The 18,865-nt window shown below is 40.3% G+C and overlaps 1 protein-coding gene across 10 annotated transcripts in view; it reads left to right on the plus strand.

Annotated features, from left to right (window-relative positions):
* Positions 1-18,865, plus strand: part of pkd1l1 (polycystin 1 like 1, transient receptor potential channel interacting) — a 288,595-nt gene that overhangs the window by 98,778 nt on the left and 170,952 nt on the right. For all 10 annotated transcript variants that reach the window (XR_015757199.1, XR_015757200.1, XM_087987215.1 and 7 more), the window contains 3 exons: positions 2,393-2,510; positions 6,863-7,419; positions 8,330-8,694. Coding sequence is in view for 8 of the 10 variants with exons in the window: in XM_087987215.1 (XP_087843341.1) it covers positions 2,393-2,510; positions 6,863-7,419; positions 8,330-8,694 (1,040 nt within the window). In the remaining 2 variants the exon portion in view is untranslated. The remainder of the gene's footprint in view (positions 1-2,392; positions 2,511-6,862; positions 7,420-8,329; positions 8,695-18,865) is intronic.

Consider the following 18,865-nt stretch of genomic DNA (forward strand, 5'->3'; position numbering starts at 1 on the left):
CCTGCTTCTACCACCAGGATGGTTTTTGTGTTTCCTAGAGGCAGCTGCACATTCAAAAATATCACTGCCTTCAAACAAATCCAGTTTTTGCTGTTGAGGTTCCCCAATAATGTTGGAGTTCTTTGGCTAGGTAGCATGCCATTTAAAAGAGGTGAGTTACTCTTTTGGAGAGGTCCATTTTTTGAAATTGTTCAAAGGAGATATGAATGTGTCTAAAAGTGTATAAGCTCATTGGAACTGTCAAACTGTTGTGGCATTCAAATCTCCCCACTTGTTAAAATTGCAACTTTCATATTTAAAAGCAATAGTGCTTTCTATTTGACGCTGTCTGTTGACAGATGCCTGAGATGTATTATTACGGAAATTGTGCTGCATGATTGATTTCACAAATTCTGTTATCACAATTTGGTTATAGAATGACACTGAGTCAGTTGTCAAAAATTGGATTGGATGAGTTATTTGCTGATTTTGGGAAGATTGACTGGGATTATTTTAGTTTGGAAAATCAGTTAGCACAAATCCAAATTGAGAGACCTCCAAAGATATGGTATATGCCAGCGCTTTGAGTACAACATAAATACTTGCCAACAACAGAAGCCATATCTTCAACTGGGCTAAGTTATGGGCTAGAACAAGCTCATCTCTCAAATGCAAGGAAGCTAATTTATTTACTTGCAAGCTTGAAGATGGGAGGAGCATAATGTTTATATCCTGGCTTGTCTGATTCTAAGCAACATAACTCAATAGTAATGGATGATTTTCACTGAACTTTGGAGCACAAATATAGCATGGTCCAAAGATGAACTAATTATTGGTGAGGATGCGGGCCATAACATTTTTGATATTATATTTTTGGTACTAAAACATCTTCACCATTCTGTTAATCTTGGGAGACAGGACAAATTGATCTTTCTTTGTCGGAGTGTTATTGTATGTTTTAGAATGTTGGGAATTGTCTCAGATGTTGTGGTGGAATTTGTCACAGCTGTTGGATGTGGATTGAAACCTCCTCAGGCTACCGAGATGGAAACTTAGATAATCAGTCTGGTGGGGGATTGCCAAAAGGAAGATCTGTGTAATTTTAGTTACATTGAGCTAACAGAGTGTGACTGTGTTATGCGCTCCATTGACTACCTTCTTCAAGTTGGATTTAATGGAAATTGAAGCAGATATTGATTCCACAAAAAGGAATTGCTGTAATAATCATAAATATAGTGAAGATGGACAGATTTTTTAAACATGACTCAAATGCAACTGACCTGCACAGGAATAAGAACTTTTGTACCGTATTGGAAACTACCACTGTCATTGCAAAACCAGTTGTTGGAATATCACTGTAATATGGCTATCGAAAAATAAGTTGGTGCAGCAAGCAGAGTAAACCTCTTGAGAAAGTGGCAGGTCAGAAGCTGCTGCAGCTCCTACCATCTTATTCAGTGAATTTCATGACCAAACGACAGTCAGCTAAGGGATGCACTTATAGGCAGAATGCAGGCACTGAGAAATGTTATTGCAAAATCTCCACTTGATTTCCCTGATGTAACATTTACAATATCATGAGCTATGAATAAATCCACCAAATTGACTGAGGTATATGTAAACTGTTGCCTTTTATGGACTACAGATCCTGTATTGTGGTGTGGGAGGAAAAAAATTAATGGGTAGATGTTTTTTTTTATGAAGGAATGGAAAGGTGCCGAGGAAAGGCAGCAGGCAGTAAAGGTGATGGATGAGTCTAACAGAAGTTGTTTCTTTGGAATGCTGAATGGGAGGGGAGGGAAAGATATGCTGGAGATGGCTGAAGTAACCTCCAGATTGTTAAGACTTTTCGGTGGGACAAAGGGAAACTTATCAGTGCTCTGAAAGTGGGAGAAATAATTTTCTAGAATGTTTTCTGGAACAAATTTGGATTTGATTTTCAAAATTAGTTTGGTGTTGATGATAAGTTATTAAACTCATAACTGCTTCTTTCAAAGGATGATCTCTTATCCTCAAATAGCTGCAAAAGATTGTCCCATAGATTCTTGAACCTGCTCTGTAAAATTAGGTTGTTGTGAAATGTAGTCGTTCCATGATCATTTTGAATTTTTGCAGAAAAGACACTTCGATAGTTGAGTCATGTTTATTTTCAAGGCTAAATGTTTTAAAAAGTTACTTCAGTGTAACATCGCTCATCCCTTCAACCTTGATGTTAATAATTTATAATTTATAAACCATAATTTACTGCAAAACTTTATTGGCTCTTGACTAATGATAAGCTCCCTTCATGAATTGCTACAGTCTGTGATATATATACACTCTCAATTCCCTTGCCAGCATTGCTTTTAACATAGTATCAGGTTACAATTTTGATATGTTTGGTATTCATTTATTTCCATATGTTTTCCTATAGTCCACTTCAATCTACCATGGCAAAATGGAAAGCGAGGCTTGGGAGTGGATCAAATTATATCTTTCTGTGGTTGTACTCAGATGGCATAATGAACCACACTCTTGTAGGTCCAAACCAGGTATGATGAAATACAGATACAAAGTGTATGGATGGTATGTTGGTCAAGCATTTTGAAGGATCAATGTGTAGAGGGATCATCTCCATGTCATTGAGTTCCTGACCTTATTGCACAGTCAGATATCAAGTTGAGAAGGTTATTCTTCATAATGCAGTATCAGCAAATTGGAAAGTAACCAGCCTTCATATGTCCTTGCCCTCTCATGTACATCCTAATAAATTCAAAAAGAGTTGTGGATGATGTCTCTGCAGTTTGTCATTCAACTATTCAACTTCAGTCGATGCAGGTTTGAAAAGACCAAAGAGGGCAAAAGTAACAGATAGAAAATGAAACTCCGAAACACAGGAAAAAATTTCTGGATGTGGGTTTGCTCACTGAGCTGGAAGGTTCATTTTCAGACATTAAGGTACCATCTTCAGTGAGCCTCCGGATGAAGCACTGCTGGTGTAGCCTGCTTTCTATTTATGTGTTTGGGTTTCCGTGGGTTGGTGATGTCATTTCCCATGGTGATGTCACTCCCTGTTCTTTTTCTCAGTTGATGGTAAATGAGATCCAAGTCAATGTGTTTGTTGGTAGAGGTCCGGTCGGAATGCCATGCTTCTAGGAATTCTCATGCGTGTCTGTTTAGCTTGTCTTCGAATGGATGTATTGTCCCAGTCGAAGTGGTGTCCTTTCTCATCCGTATGTAAGGATACTAGTGAAAGTGGGTCATGTCTTTTTGTGGCTAGTTGATATTCATGTGTCCGGGTGGCTAGTTCTCTGCCTGTTTGTCCAATGTAGTGTTTATATAGTTCTTGCAAAGTATTTTGTAGATGACATTAGTTTTGCTTCTTGTCTGTATAGGGTCTTTCAAGTTCATTAGCTGCTGTTTTAGTGTGTTGGTGGGTTTGTGGGTTACCATGATGCCAAAGGGTCTGAGTAGTCTGGCAGTCATTTTCAAGATGACTTTGATGTGGGGGAGAGTGGCTAGGGTTTCTGGACGTGTTTTGTCTGCTTGTTTGGGTTTGTTGCTGAGAAATCAGCAGACTTTGTTCATTGGGAACCCGTTCTTTTTGAATGCATGATATAGGTGATTTTCCTCTGCTCTTCGTAGTTCCTGTGTTGCAGTGTGTGGTGGCTCATTGAAATAATGTTCTAATGCAGCTTCGTTTGTGGGTGTTGGGATGATTGCTTCTGTAGTTCAATATTTGATCCGTATATGTTGTAATGAAACAAATTAAAGGAAACCTCCAAGACTATCAATAAAATCCTTATTGGCATAAAATTCACTTAAGAGGAGAAAAACAACAACAAACTGCCATTCCTAGATATCACAGTACAGCGAACAGCCAATGGGGAACTTCAAACCAGTGTCTACAAGAAAGCAACACAAACAGACACAACACAAGACATGATCCACTCTCACTAGTATCCTTACACACAGATGAGGAAGGGCACCACTTCAACTGGGACAACACATCCGTTCGAGGACAAGCCAAACAGACACACAAACGAGAATTCCTAGAAGCATGGCATTCCAGCCAGAACTCTTATCAATAAACACATTGACTTGGATCCCATTTACCACCCCCTGAGAAAAAGAACAGGAAATGGTATCACCATGGGAAATGATGTCACCACAGGAAATGACATCACCAACCCAATGAAACCCAAACACATAAATAGAAAGCGGGCTACACCACTAGTGCTTCATCCGGAGGCTCAATGAAGACATTACCTAGTATGGTTATGAAACGTCTGAAAATGAACCTCCCAGCTCAGTGAGCAAACCTACATCCAGAATCTCAACCTGAGTTACAAATCTTCTCAAAACTTGCTAACAGGTAAAAATTGCATGCTTCTTAATAAGTCCAACTCTCTGCACCAGGGATATATGATGCAATTTCTTCTGCTAAATGGTTTGTTGTATTTTAAGTTGAAATTTCACCGTTCACATTCAATCAATAATTCTTGTTATTGTCTGAAAGATTTTCTCAACAGAGATGTTCATGAAGTTCAAATTTTATTACAAGAGCTGAAAAAACGTTCCCAGCATTCTAATGTTGTGTAGCAACATTCAGAAATAGAGAAGTATTTGATACTATGTAAAATTCTGAGCTGGATTTGTCCCTTTGATTTGGGCTAAAATAAAACTACCGAGAAAATAATGATCTCTTTTTAAAAGAAAATTCCATGTTTATTGCATTAATAAATTATTTCAAGGTCAAATCAATAGACTATGTTTTCCTATTTATGCAAAGAATGCATTTAAAAATGAATCCTATCCTATAACAAAAGCATATTTAAAAAGTGCAAATGTATTATTTGCTTTAGACATCTCTGACCCACCAAAGGCAACAAGCAGGTTATTGTTCTCCTTGATTAGCAAAGAGATTGTTTGCCTGTGTTGGCGCAGAGTTCTTTTTCCAAGATGTGGACTTAGAAAAAAAAATCCATGTGAGATTTGATGAATTATCATTTGTAGTTTAACAGAAGGCATCATTTCATTTCATATTTTAATTACTCTGCTAACAGTGGATGGCCTATTAGCTGTTGCTTCCTTCATTTTAAACTATTGGTTGCTGTTGGAGCTCAGAATATTTTGGGTTGAGTGGAAGACATTCAAGCTATTGTGCCTGGGCCGTCTTTTGAAAGGGTCATTCCATTTATTTCCAGCTATTACCATAATCTGAGAAAAGCACTTCCAGCGTTTTGTGATTTGATTGGCATCTACCTCTCACATTTAGATTCGGACTGTCTTCCAGATGATATCCTTTCACCTTATTGACCTTATAGGTTTTTCCACAATTATTTTAAATCTGTGACATTTGATTGCCAACTCATTTGCAAGAGGAAATACTTTCCCTCTACTAGACCCTTCATATTTTAAATGTCTCCATAGGGTCTTCTTTTGCCTTTCTCTCTCTACTGAGAATAATTTTCGTCTCTCCAAACACACCATGTGTCTGAAGGTGTTATACTGGGTCAGGTCAGGGTTGCCATAAGGAGTTAGATTGGGCTAAGCCTATTTGGGATGAAGCATATAAATGAGCCAGGGTTGGGATGGTGATAGGAGTTGTGTTGGGTTGTGTTAGCTGCAGAAGCTGGGTCCTGGCTCTTGAATCAAACTGATTTGTTGGTTGCACATTTAGTAATGCTACCAGAAGCACCAAAGAGTGACTTTGACTCCTGTTCACACTCATCGACCTCAATCAGTTAGTGCGATGTTAAGATCTAAAATTTGCCTCTGCTCAGCATTAGTTGCTAGGTCTGTTGAACATACACAGTTAAACAAAGTAATTCTTGAGGTTTTTCTTCTGAACTTTAGCTCTTAACAAGCTGTGATTTTTTAAAAAAACATTTTTGTCCTAATTCCATTTAAGCTTGTACAAAGGGAATGATTACAACAAATATCAGGAATGGGCAATAAAAGCCAGTGTAGCTGGTGATACTCACATCCCATGAACAAATAAAAATTAGGAAGGGCAATCTTTCAGTCCAAATTCTTGAACACAGCCTTTGGTGCTTTTTTTTATTTTATTTTATACAAAATGTATTTTGGTTGTCGTTAGCACTTCCCACATAGGATGTTTGCACTTATAATAAATATTTTGGTCATTGAAGCAGAACAACATTTTGAACATACTAAATTTGATATAAAACATTTCTTGGGAAGTAAAATATTTAATTCCCAGTAAAAATTGTTCACTGCCACCTTAAATTTTTCAATTTTCACTTGGGTATTTTAAACGTTTTAAAAATTGGAGTATTGAAGCTTTTAGACATTGAATCACACACATTCACAATGTTAGAAATTTTACTGTAGAGAATCACCTTCATTGCATAGATTATCCTTTTATTGACCTATTCCATGAGTTTAAATTTTGCTTCCCAAGTGTCTGAAAAGTGTTCTTGATGAACTCGTCGCAGTTTTCAGTAAGTCTCATTAGTTGTTGGCATTGTAACACACTTAACTATCAACTAATAGCTCTTGTTCACAATTCAAGAATCAAAATGTTTGACCCCTTTTAATCAATGTAATTGCTTTGTGGATATCATTGCTTGATTTGCTGTTCAAAGTCTTTCAAAGTCAAAATGTCAGATTTCCGTAACGTTGCAGGGAAGTGAGCAGATATCAGCTTTCTCCTATCAACTATTTTGTTAAATTGCCAAAGACAAATGCTCTAATTATAAATACTCCACAATTTCTTAAGCTTTGACATCCTTTGATTTAATAACATTTTGAATTTGCATTATTCATTGGAAATGATAAAGAAAACGTATTTTCTCATTTCTTTTGCAGCTATGGTCCGCAGTTAGAAAATATAAATATGTATGAAACTCTAACCAGCATGTTAATTCTTTCCTTTCAGTTGATTATGGCGATTAACTCAACTGGTTTAATAAGTATTGAGGTTGTTGCACAGAATGAAGTGAGCTGTGCCAGAGCCAGCATGACAACAGTTGCTCAGTATCCTATAATGAGTACTACTATTACTGTGGCTCGAGTAGCACTGAACAAAGTCAGTAACATCGTACTTAATATAAAGCCTAAACAAGACTATGTCATTGCAATAGACTACGGGGATGAAACAAATGACCTTTTTGAACCACATTACCTTGATTCTCGAACTGGCTGCTTGGAAATTTCTCTTCGTTGCTTGAATTTTGCTTTTTATCATAAGTATGCTGCTGTTGGTCAATACCATTTGAGTGCTACTGCTTCCAATAACGTAAGTACTGTTGTATCAACAGCCATTGCTGTTGTTGAGGAGCCTATTACTGGTCTTAATTTAATTCTGAATTCACCAAGAGTGATCAAGTTCAAAGACTACATTAATGCAACAGCATCAGTACAAACTGGTACAGAAGTTACCTTTCAGTGGATCATTTCAGTACCTCACTCCAACCCATTTATTTTTACTCAAGAGTAAGTATACACTGATATACACATTAATGTACAGGCTACTTTTATTTCTTTAAATATATATAATGATTTGAGATGATATAATGTACAACTGTACACTGGTTACAACTAACCTTCAGTTGAGTTTTCAGATCCAGGGTAATCCATATAAGTTTGAAATCTTAACATTTTATTCAAAATACTGGTAATGAGGAAACTTTGTAAAATTCGTAAGTCATGATACTGCTCTAATATTCCACAATATAATTTGTGAAAAGCTATATCCTGCTTTCTATATCTATTTGTTTGTTGAACTCCTTTGTAAAAAGTTATCCCAATTACAAACTGACAGGAATTAATATTTTCCAGATCTAAAATATCAGAATAATGTTCATGTGAAGACTGATGATTTGTTAATTTATGGTCATGTCTGTTTATTCTGAGCCTGCATGCCTAGTATTATAAAGGTTTGTCTTTATTTCAGTGTAATGGAGCAGCAAGCAATGAATTTGTTTGGCTCACTCATAAGCCAGAATGTAAGTGATACAGATGAGCTCATTGTGTTTTGAAAACAGTATATCTTTGTGTATGGATTTTAATAAATTCAATGCATAGTTTTGTACTATTTGTTGTACTATTAGTCAGTTTAAAGAATCAAAATTAAGCTCATTCAGTTAGATAACAAGTTTCTTCACCCCTCCTATCTTTTGATGCAAAAATGGTGACAATTTTCCACAGTCTGGGTTGCAAATGGAACTCAAACCTTGTGAGCTAATTTTTCAAGAGGTGAAATTGTAGGTACACTTTCAGAAATTATATTGCATACAAAAAGTAAATGGAATACATTTTGTAGTCTTCAGTTAACTGATGATTGTTGCACAACAAGTTAATGATGTTGGTCCTTGTACTAAAAATGTTTCTTTTTTTCTCACAGGTGCAATCTTGTTAGCATGATTAATTACCAAGCACATGCAGGAGGCAATTACTATGTTAAAGTAATAATTTCCAGCCCACTATACAGCAGTCCTTTCAGTCGATTGCTTCCAGGTGTTGTAAAAGTAAGAACTCCCATTGTGGGTTTACAGGCATTATTCCCCTTTAATACCAACAGTGCAAAGCTTCTGCTACAGCCAGATGGTAGCTATGCCACTCAAATCTTGGGCTTTAGTGTTCATACCTTTTCTGAGGAAGTCAAGTTTTCATTTGACTTTGGAGATGGCTCACCGCTACTTATTGTCAGTGGAATGCAGAGTAGCTTTGACGGTACATTTGCTTCTGGACGACACAAGTTTACCAAAGGTTGGTGAGCAGATTGTTTCTCTTGATTCCCTCACAACAGATGCCATTATAATGAGTTGTTCTGTCCTGAGTGATTAATATCCACCACCTCCAAAGATTACAGAGGAGCCTCGATTATCCGAAGGACAAGGGCAGAGAGTATTTCATTCGGTTGATTGAATTCTGGATAATCCAATGCTGGATAGCATAGTTTGGCCAAGCATCGGGACCTTGCAACCTTGCTGGATAATCCAGTACTCGAATAATCGAATGCCAGATAATCAAATTCCTCTGTATTCCATATAATTTCACAGCTTCAATCAATCTTCTGTTAAGTAGCATTCCAATGGCACAGTCTGTCCACATTGATTCGAAGAGTGTTCAATCCTGCAATACTTTGTAATTTGACATTTGGATCTGCCAGGCAACTCATTAATGAGAGGATTTTAATTGGAAAGGGAAGTTACTGGTTCGGGGTATCTCACATCCTGCATGACAGAAGTCTAGAAGGTGTCATCTCTCACATCTGTGCAGGTCAACAGGAGACCAAATAGGAAATAAGAAAAATATATGAATGCAATCTGCCTGCAAAAAACTGAAATCTTTAACATTTTAAATGTGATTACTGTCATAACTACTCGCATATTCAGTCTGGAGCAATTAAGGACAATTTAAATTAAAAGAAATGCCTTTCATACAATCTTCTTTTCAGAGCATTAAGTAGAATACTAATAGTTCAAATATATTGTTTTAATTTGACATTACAAAACAATTTATTCACCAAAAAAAAAGAGTAATCAGGTGTAGCTTGATACCTGAATATCCAAATATTTTAGCTTTCAAATCAGAAACTGCTTCCAATTGATGTGTTTTGGAACCTTGTCACAGAAATAAGTGTATGACGAGACACTCATTTAAGTGACAAGTGGGAAACTCTGTTCAACAGCTGTATTAAAATAGGTTAGAAGGTGTGTTGAATAAAGTGGACATTAAGTGATACAGGCTAGAAAGGGTGCTTAAGAGTTAGGCCTATTGCTTATGTGGAGTGCAAACATCACCACTACTTGGTTGGACTTGGTTTTAACATTGTAATCAAAAAGCTTTTGGGTCATGCCCCACTCCAGACATTTCAGCCAAAGGTGCCACTTTTTGATTAAGATGATAAATTGCCCTTCTCGAGGGTAACTAGGGAAAGGCAATAAATGCTGACCAGTCAGTACCATCCTTGTCACACGAGTGACTAAAAAAGTCAAGAATCCACCTTACTTCTGTTAAGAAGAGCAGGGTATTTCTTCTGATATTCTGGCTGCATTTCTCTCTCCATCAACCTCACTAAAATTGTTTATTGACTCAATGTCACTGCTGTATTTGAGACTTCATGGTGTGCAAATAGGCTTCTGCATTTCCTATATCGTAATGGAACCATGTAGTTAACAGATTCCATAGTAGTTTGAGATAAATTTGGAGTGTGAAAGCTGTTATTTTTCCCATGGAATCTGAGGAGAACTGTTCTTCATTATTAGTGGGGTTTAGTTCTGTCTTGTGTTTAGCAAGTTCCACATTCTCACCACTCTTCATGCAGAGATTTCCTTCTGATTTCATTATTGGATTTATCAGTGACTATCATATATGCAAAGAACAGCACAGCACAGGAACAGGTCCTTTGGCTTGCCATGTCTGCACTGACCATGATGTCATTCTAAACTGATCACATCTGCCTGTACATGGTCCGTCTCCCTCTGTTCTCTGCCTGTTCATGTGTCTGTCTAAATGTCTCTGAAACTCCCATTGTGGGTTTACGGGCATTATTCCCCTTTAATACCAACAGTGCAAAGCTTCTGCTACAGCCAGATGGTAGCTATGCCACTCAAATCTTGGGCTTTAGTGTTCATACCTTTTCTGAGGAAGTCAAGTTTTCATTTGACTTTAGAGATATTGCTATCACAGCTGCTTTTACTACTGGTCCTGGCAGTGCCTTCTAGGCCAAGAATGTGGTGCTGGAAAAACACAGCAGGTCAGGCAGCATCCAAGGAGCAGGAGAATCGACATTTCTGGCAAAAGTCCTTCATCAGGAATCAGGCTGTGAGCTTCGGGGGTGGAGAGATAAATGGAGGGGGGGGTGGAGTTTGGGGGGAAAGTACCTGCGAGTGCAGTAGGTGGATGGAGATGCGGGTAATGGTAATAGGTTGGAGAGGAGGGTGGAATGGACAGGTGGGAAGGAGGATGGACCAAGTAGGACAGGCCATGAGGGCAGCGCCAAGTTGGAAGGTTGGATCTGGGATAAGGTGGGGGGAGAGAAAATGAAGAAACTGGTGAAATTCATATTAATGCCATGGGGTTGGAGGATAAGGCATTCTTCCTTCAGATGTCAGGTGGTTAGAGAGTGGCGATGGAGGAGGCCCAGGACCTGCATGTCCTTGTGGAGTGGGATGGGGAGTTGACGTGTTCGACCACGGGATGGTAGGGTTGATTGGTGCGAATCTCCCGGAGATATTCTCTGAAGCACTCTGCGAGTAGGTGTTCTGTTTCCCCAATGTAGAGGAGACTGCATCGTTAGCAATAGAAACAGTAAATGACTTGTGGAAGTGCAGGTGAAACTTTGATGGATTTGGAAGGCTTCTTTGGGGCCTTGGACGGAGGTGAGAGGGGAGGTATGGGCGCAGGTTTTGCAATTCCTGCGGTGGCAGGGGAAAGTGCCGGGAGGGGAGGGTGGGTTGGTGGGGGCGTGGACCTGGCGAGTGAGCTTCCAGATGAAAGGGGTAGCCATGGGCACACACATGGGCCCCAGCTATGCCTGTCTCTTTGTCGGTTACGTAGAACAGTCCATTTTCTGTAGTTATCCCGGCATCCTTCCCCACCTTTTCCTCCACTACATTGATGACTATATTGGCGCTACCTCGTGCTCCCACGAGGAGGTTGAACAGTTCATCAACTTCACCAACACATTCCACCCCGACCTTAAGTTCACCTGGACCATCTCTGACACCTCTGTCCCCTTCCTGGACCTCTCCAACTCCATCAACGGTGACCACCTCAACACGGACATCTTCTACAAATCCACTGACTCCCACAGCTACTTGGACTACACCTCCTCCCACCCTGCCTCCCTTATTCCCAATTCCTCTGCCTCCACCACATCTGCTCCCAGGAGGACCAGTTCCACCACTCAACACACCAAATGGCCTCTTTCTTTGGAGACTGCAATTTCCCCTCCCACATGGTTGATGATGCCCTCCAGCGCATCTCATCCACTTCCCACAGCTCTGCCCTCGAACTCCACCCCTCCAACCGCAACAAGGACAGAACCCCCCTGGTCCTCACCTTCCACCCCACCAATCTCCGTATACATGGCATCATTCTTTGCCATTTCTGCCACCTGCAAAGGACCCCACCACCAGAGATATATTTCCCGCTCCACCCCTATCTGCTTTCTGTACAAACGATTCCCTCCGCGCCTCCCCTGTCAGATCCACGCCCCCCCCACCCCCCCCCCCCCCCCCCCCCCCCCCCCACCCTCTCCTCCTGGCACCTTCCCCTGCCATCGCAGGAATTGCAAAACCTGCACCCACACCTTCCCCCTCACCTCTGTCCAAGACCCCAAAGGAGCCTTCCACGTCCATCAAAGTTTCACCTGCACATCCACAAATGTCATTTACTATATTCATTGCTCCCGAATTGGGGAGACAAGACGCCTTCTCCAGAGCGCTTCAGAAAACATCAATGGGACTCCGGCACCAATCAACCCCACTGCCCTGTGGCCGAACACTTCAACTCCCCCTCCCACTCCGCAAAGAACATGCAGGTCCTGGGTCTCCTCCATCGCCACTCCCTAACCACCTGACACCTGGAAAAAGAATGCCTCATCTTCTGCTTTGGGGTCCTCCAACCCCATGGTATCAATGTGGATTTCACTAGTTTCCTCATTTTCCCTCTCCCCACCTTAACCCAGATCCAACCTTCCAACTCGGCACCGCCCTCATGACCTGTCCTACCTGTCCATCTTCCTTCATCTATCCGCTCCACCCTCCTCTCTGACCTATCACCATTATCCCCACCTCCATATACCCATCGCAATCTCAGCTATCTTCCCCCAGCCCCGCCCCCTCCCATTTATCTCTCCACCACCTCCACTCACAAGCCTCATTGCTGATGAAGGGCTTTTGCCTGAAAAGTTGATTCTGCTGCTCCTAGGATGCTGCCAGACCCGCTGTGTTTTTCCAGCACCACGCTCTCGACTCTGATCTCCAGCATCTGCAGTCCTCACTTTAGCCTAGCACATTCTAGGCATCTACCCCCTTAATAGAAGAAAACTGCCTCATAAATCTCCTTTAAACATTTGTGTTCTTGCCTTAACTTATGTCACATAGTATTTGACATTTTCACCATGAGAACAAGACTCTGACTAAAAACCCTATCCATTGCCTCGCATCAGTTTGTATACTTCTATCAGGTTGCCCCTCAACCTCCAGCCTTCGAGCAAAAAGTATTCAGGTTTGTCCAACCTCTCTTTATAGCTAATATACTCCAATCCAGGCAACAACCTGGTCAACTTAAAATAAAATCCTGAAACAAGAAAGGAAATTGCTAGCAAAACTCAGCAGGTCTTGCAGCATCTGTGGGGAGAAAGCAGAGTCAATGTAAAGTCCTGGTAAATCTATTTGCACCTTCTCCAAAGCCTCCACATCCTTCCTATAGTGTAGCGACCAGAACTGCATACAATACTCTAAATGTGGCCGAACTAAAGTCTTATATAGCTGCAACATGACTTGTTAATTTTCATATTCAGTGCCAGAACTAATTAAGCCAAGCAGGCCATACATCATCTTTACTATCTTATCCACTTATGTTGCCACTTTCCAGGAGATATGGACTTGCATCCCAAGATCCTTCTATATCAATTCCCTAAGGGTCCTGCCATTTACTGGCTACTTTCCTCTTGCATTTGACCTCCCAAAATGCATCACTTCAGACTTGTCAGGATTGAATTCCATCTGCTTTTTCTCCACCCAACTTTCCAACTGATCTATATCCTGTTGTATCCTTTGACAAGCTTTCTCACTATCCACAACTCCACAAATTTTGTCTCATTTGAAAACTAATCAGATCACTTACATTTTCATCCAAACTATTATAAATGTATAATATGTAGTATTACAGGCAACAGTGGTCCCAATACTAATCCCTGAGAATACTGTTACTCGCAGACCTCCAGTCAGAAAAAACATCCTTCCACAACCACCCTCTGTCTTCTTTGATGTGAAGATGCTAGTGTTGACCTGGGGTGGACAAAGTTAAAAATCACACAACACCAGGTTATAGTCCAACAGATATATTTGGAAACACTAGCTTTCGGAGCACTGCTCCTTCATCAGGTGGTTGTGGAGCAGGATCATAAGACACTCTGTCTTATGATCATGCCCCACTGGTTACCTGATGAAGGAGTAGTGCTGCAAAAGCTAGGACTTCCAAATCAACGTGTTGGACAAAACCTGTTGTTGTGTGATTTTTAACTCTCTCTTTGACAAAGCCAATTTGTATTCAACTTAACAATTCAACATGGATCCCATGACTTAATCTTCTGGACCATCCTACTATGAGGGACATTGACAAATGCCTTAGTAAAGACCATATGGACAACATGCAACACTCTACAGTCTTTAATCATCTTTATTACTTCCTCAAAAAACTTAATCAAATTTGTGAGACAAGACCTCCCTCATGCAAAGGCATGCTGATTTTATTTTCATTCATTCATGTAATGAGGATATTGCTGACTGGGCCAACATTTATTGCCCATCCCTAATTACCCAGAGGGCAGTTAAGAGTCAACCACATTGTTGTGGGTCTGGAGTCACAGGTAGGCCAGACCGGGTAAGGATGACAGCTTCCTTCCCTAAAGGACACTATCCTTAGAGGTTCTACTTTTCAACTTTCTACACAACTTCCTAAATTCCCTTTGCAGGACCTCATCTCTATTTCTGACTATGTCATTAGTACCAGTGTACTCATGATCTCTGGCTTCTCCCTCATCTCCCACATTTCACAGGAGGAGCCTACTACTCCCCTAATTGCCATTACTATCCCACTAGTAACTATTGGATGAAAAAGAAGGATAGAACTGATCTTGCCGTACCTTAATGCTGGTTGCTGTCCTGAGTGAAGCCTGATACTCACCAAAGCCTGCACTTTGACCTCAACAGCAGCACTTCAAGCTCCCAGGCTCTTTCCAAAATGACCGCTGCTAGGATGGCCCTATGGTTTGATGCTCTTCTCCCTGTTGAGCACCAGGTCCTGCATGATTTCCTTAGTTGTGCTGACTGAGTCAACTTCGACTAGAATCCTCCTCAGTCACTTCTCACTACCTCTCACTGGCAAGGCTAACATTTATTATCCACCCAAAAGTGCCCTCAAGAAAACTTTGACCTTGCTGCAGCCCATGTTGTCTCAGTGTGCTTTCAGTGTTGTTGGCCAGGATCTTGATCCAGTGACAGTGAAGAAATAATGATACATTTCCAAGCAATGGAAATGTGTGACCAGGGAGGGGAAAGTGCATTGCATTACATTATCACCATATGCATGCTCGATTTTTCAGCATTTATTTGATACATATTTCAATTCCTTTAATTGTTTCAAAGAAGTCTGACAAAAAAAAAGAATCCCTACAGTGTGGAAGTAGGCCATTTGACCCATCCACACTGACCCTCTGAAGAGCATCCCACCCAGACTCATAGAAAATTACAGAGGTGAACAGCAGTTGGACAATAGAGAGATTTGGAAAAAGGATGTGAATTTTAAAGTTGAGGTATTGAAAAGCTACACGCATCTGTGACTTTAAAAATTAATGAAGGTCTTTACCTACTCTTGCACATTCCAAATTAAGTGAAACATCTCATCCATTCCCCCTCTCTCATATCTCTCAAGGATTAGATACAGGTAAAAGTGAAGTACCTCGATAGCTCATAATTATCTCAGTCTCTGAGTTATGGTCTCTCCTCTCCCACAAGATCAGCCTATAATTTTTTGGATGGTTTCAGTGCTTTAAAGTTGAAGTTAAGGTCTTGTAAAACAAATAATTCGTGATAAACTGGGAGATTTCTTGCAGCTGAATTTGTAGGAGGTTAGTTCTCAAGTGAATTTCAGATTGACAAAGATTGGGGAATCCTTTTTCTCCCTGCTTTCAAAGTATTGCTGTTCATTGTCATTGCTGCCTGCATGGTTTGTGATCTGGCTTTCTGACTGGTGAACTATCTGCAAACAGCTATTAGCTGCTCCTTTAAATAAACCAAGGAAACATAGCCTATCAATTTTATAAGTCGGAAGTAATTTCTGAATTAGGCGTGGTGTTCACATTGATTCTTCTATCTTGTGTTGTGGTTTAATAGCTTTGAGAGTTTAGAGCAGTCATCAGCACACAGTGAGACTTCCATCTGCCACCACTTGAGTTTGATCTCTACATTTGCTTAGAATGAACCCTGGAGGTTGGCACTTCCAGACAATCTTAGTCATTTTGTGTTGACCAGACCTCAAACAGAGAGATACATGATTATTCTGGATGATTGGGAATGCTGACATTTAAATAGATTTTTTCTCGTGAGACTTGGTACTTCCTTTAACTCAAATTGCAAAGGTCATATGATGAGGGATTCTCGCAGTGAAGAAATGGAAGTGGAAGGAGAAGCCATTGCAGCTGATTCTCTGGGATATATAGGAATGGGATTGGGAAAGGACAGTCCCACACTGGATCATAAAATTAGAAGAACAGAAGTAGGACATTCCAGTCATTGGGTCTTCTCTGCCTTTTGATAATTATCAACTCTACTCTCCTGCCTTTCCCGCGGAAACCTTGATCCTTTTATAGTCAGAGAGTCATAGAGATATCCAGCACAGAAACTGACCCTTTGGTCCAACTCTTCCATGCAGACCAGATATCTGAACCTAATCTAGTCCCATTTGCCAACACTTGGTGCATATCTCTCGAAACCCTTCCTATTCATACACCCATCCAGATGCCTTTTAAATGTAATTATACCAGTCTCCACCACTTCCTCTGGCATCTCATTCCATACACGCACCACTCTCTGAGTGAAAAGGTTGCCCCTTAGGTCTCTTTTATATCTTTCCCCTCTCACCCTAAACCTATGCTCTCTAGTTCTGGACTTCCCCATCGCAGGGGAAAGACTTTGTCTATTTATCCTATCCATGCCCCTCATGATTTTATAAACCTATGTAAGGTCACTCCACAGCCTCCGATAGTCCTAGGAAAACAGCCCTAGCCTATTCAACCTCTCCCTGTAGCTCAACATCCTTGTAAATCTTTTCTGAACCCTTTCAAGTTTTACAACATCCTTCTGATAGGAAGGAGACCAGAATTGCATGCAATATTCCAAAAGTGGCCTAACAATGTCCTGTAATGTTGCAACATGACCTCCCAACTCCTGTACTCAATACTCTAACCAATAAAGGAAAGCATACCAAACACCTTCTTCACTATCCTATCCACCCACGACTCCACTCTCAAGGAACTATGAACCTGCACTCCAATGTCTCCCCAGGACCTTACCATTAAGTGTATAAGTCCTGCTCCTTGATATGCTTTTCCAAAATACCTCGCATTTATCAAAATTAAACTCCATCTGCCATTCCTCAGCCCATTTGTCCATCTGTATTGTGTGGTAACCTTCACTGTCCACTACTCCTCCAATTTTGGTGTCATATGCAAACTTACTAACCATACCTCTTAGATTCACATCCAAATCATTTATATAAATGACGAAAAGCAGTGGATCCAGCACCAATCCTTGTGGCATACCACTGGTCACAGGCCTCCAGTCTTGAAAAGCAACCTTCCATCACCACCCTCTTTCTTCTACCTTTTAGCCAGTTCTGTATCCAAATGGGTAGTTCTCCCTGTATTCCATGAGATCTTTATTGATTAAAAATCTGTCTATTTCAGTCTTGATTATATTTAATAACCCAACCCTCCCCTCTGAGGTAAAGAATTCCATACATTTGTTACACTCTAAAAGAAGAAATTCCTCCTCATCTGTGTCTTAAATTTTCAATCCCTTATTGGTGAACTGTAAGCCTTGGGAAAAAAAAACTTTGCTTGATGTTAACTCTGACAGAATTTAAATTGTCAATTTTTACTGAGTGCTAGTTATAAACAGCAAACTAAATTAGGCTAAATTTGATAGGTACAAGTTAAATATTTAGACCTCCTTATCCAGGAGATGTATGTATTCTTGCCTTACTCAGAGGTGTTGTAAGAGGATGGAACAGTCAACATTGTTAGAGATTACAGACACCTAGAGGAGGATGTAGTGGGGGCTGATTTGATGTAAACATAATTCATGATTCCTCAGACACTAAAACAGTCCTTGTCTGTATGCAGCAATACATGAACAACCTCCAAACTTGGTTACAGTGCATGTAATATTCATGCCACAAAAGTGCTCTGACTATCTCTACCAAGAGAGAATCTAATCAGCACCCTTTGACATCAATGGCATTATCATCACTGAATCCTTCATTGTCAACAACCTGAACATTACCTTTGACCAGAAACTAGACTAAGACAACTGTACGTAAATACTGTGGCTACAAATGCAGGCCCAAAGCTAGGAATTCTGCAGGCAAATAATTTATTTCCTGACTCCTCAAAGCCCCTCTCGCATCTACAAGGCACATGTCAGATGTGAAATGTAATAATTCCCACTTGTCTGAGTGCATTTCTAACACCACTCAGGTGGGTAGACACGATCCAGGACAAAGCAGCTTAATTGATTGACAATGCTTCAGCACTTCCAACATTTACTCACTCCATCACTGATCCTTATACACTGTCTTCTAAACCAGCCACCTCCACTACCTTGAAATACAAGGGCAGAAAATGTGTTAGATTACCACAATTCTGACTTAAAACTGTTCCTTCACTTATGTTGGGTCAAAATCCTTCACTGTCCTTGATCATAGCACTACTGGTGTACTTGTGCCATCTGGTATAAGATAGTTACAATGGTTTAAGAGGGCAGCTCATTACAGACAATTTAAAAGAATAAAAACAATCCTAATTTGGCATGATTACAGTCACAAAAAGCATTACTTGTGACTTTGATTGCAGAGAGCTGGAGGAGGATGTAACAGGAACTAATTTAATGTTGAGCATTACTTGTGATTCATTGCATTTGTAGTT

This window comes from Chiloscyllium plagiosum, unplaced genomic scaffold, assembly GCF_037043375.1.
Source record: "Chiloscyllium plagiosum isolate Xiang-an unplaced genomic scaffold, Cpla_swu_hap1 HiC_scaffold_5, whole genome shotgun sequence".
Classification (NCBI taxonomy): domain Eukaryota; kingdom Metazoa; phylum Chordata; class Chondrichthyes; order Orectolobiformes; family Hemiscylliidae; genus Chiloscyllium; species Chiloscyllium plagiosum.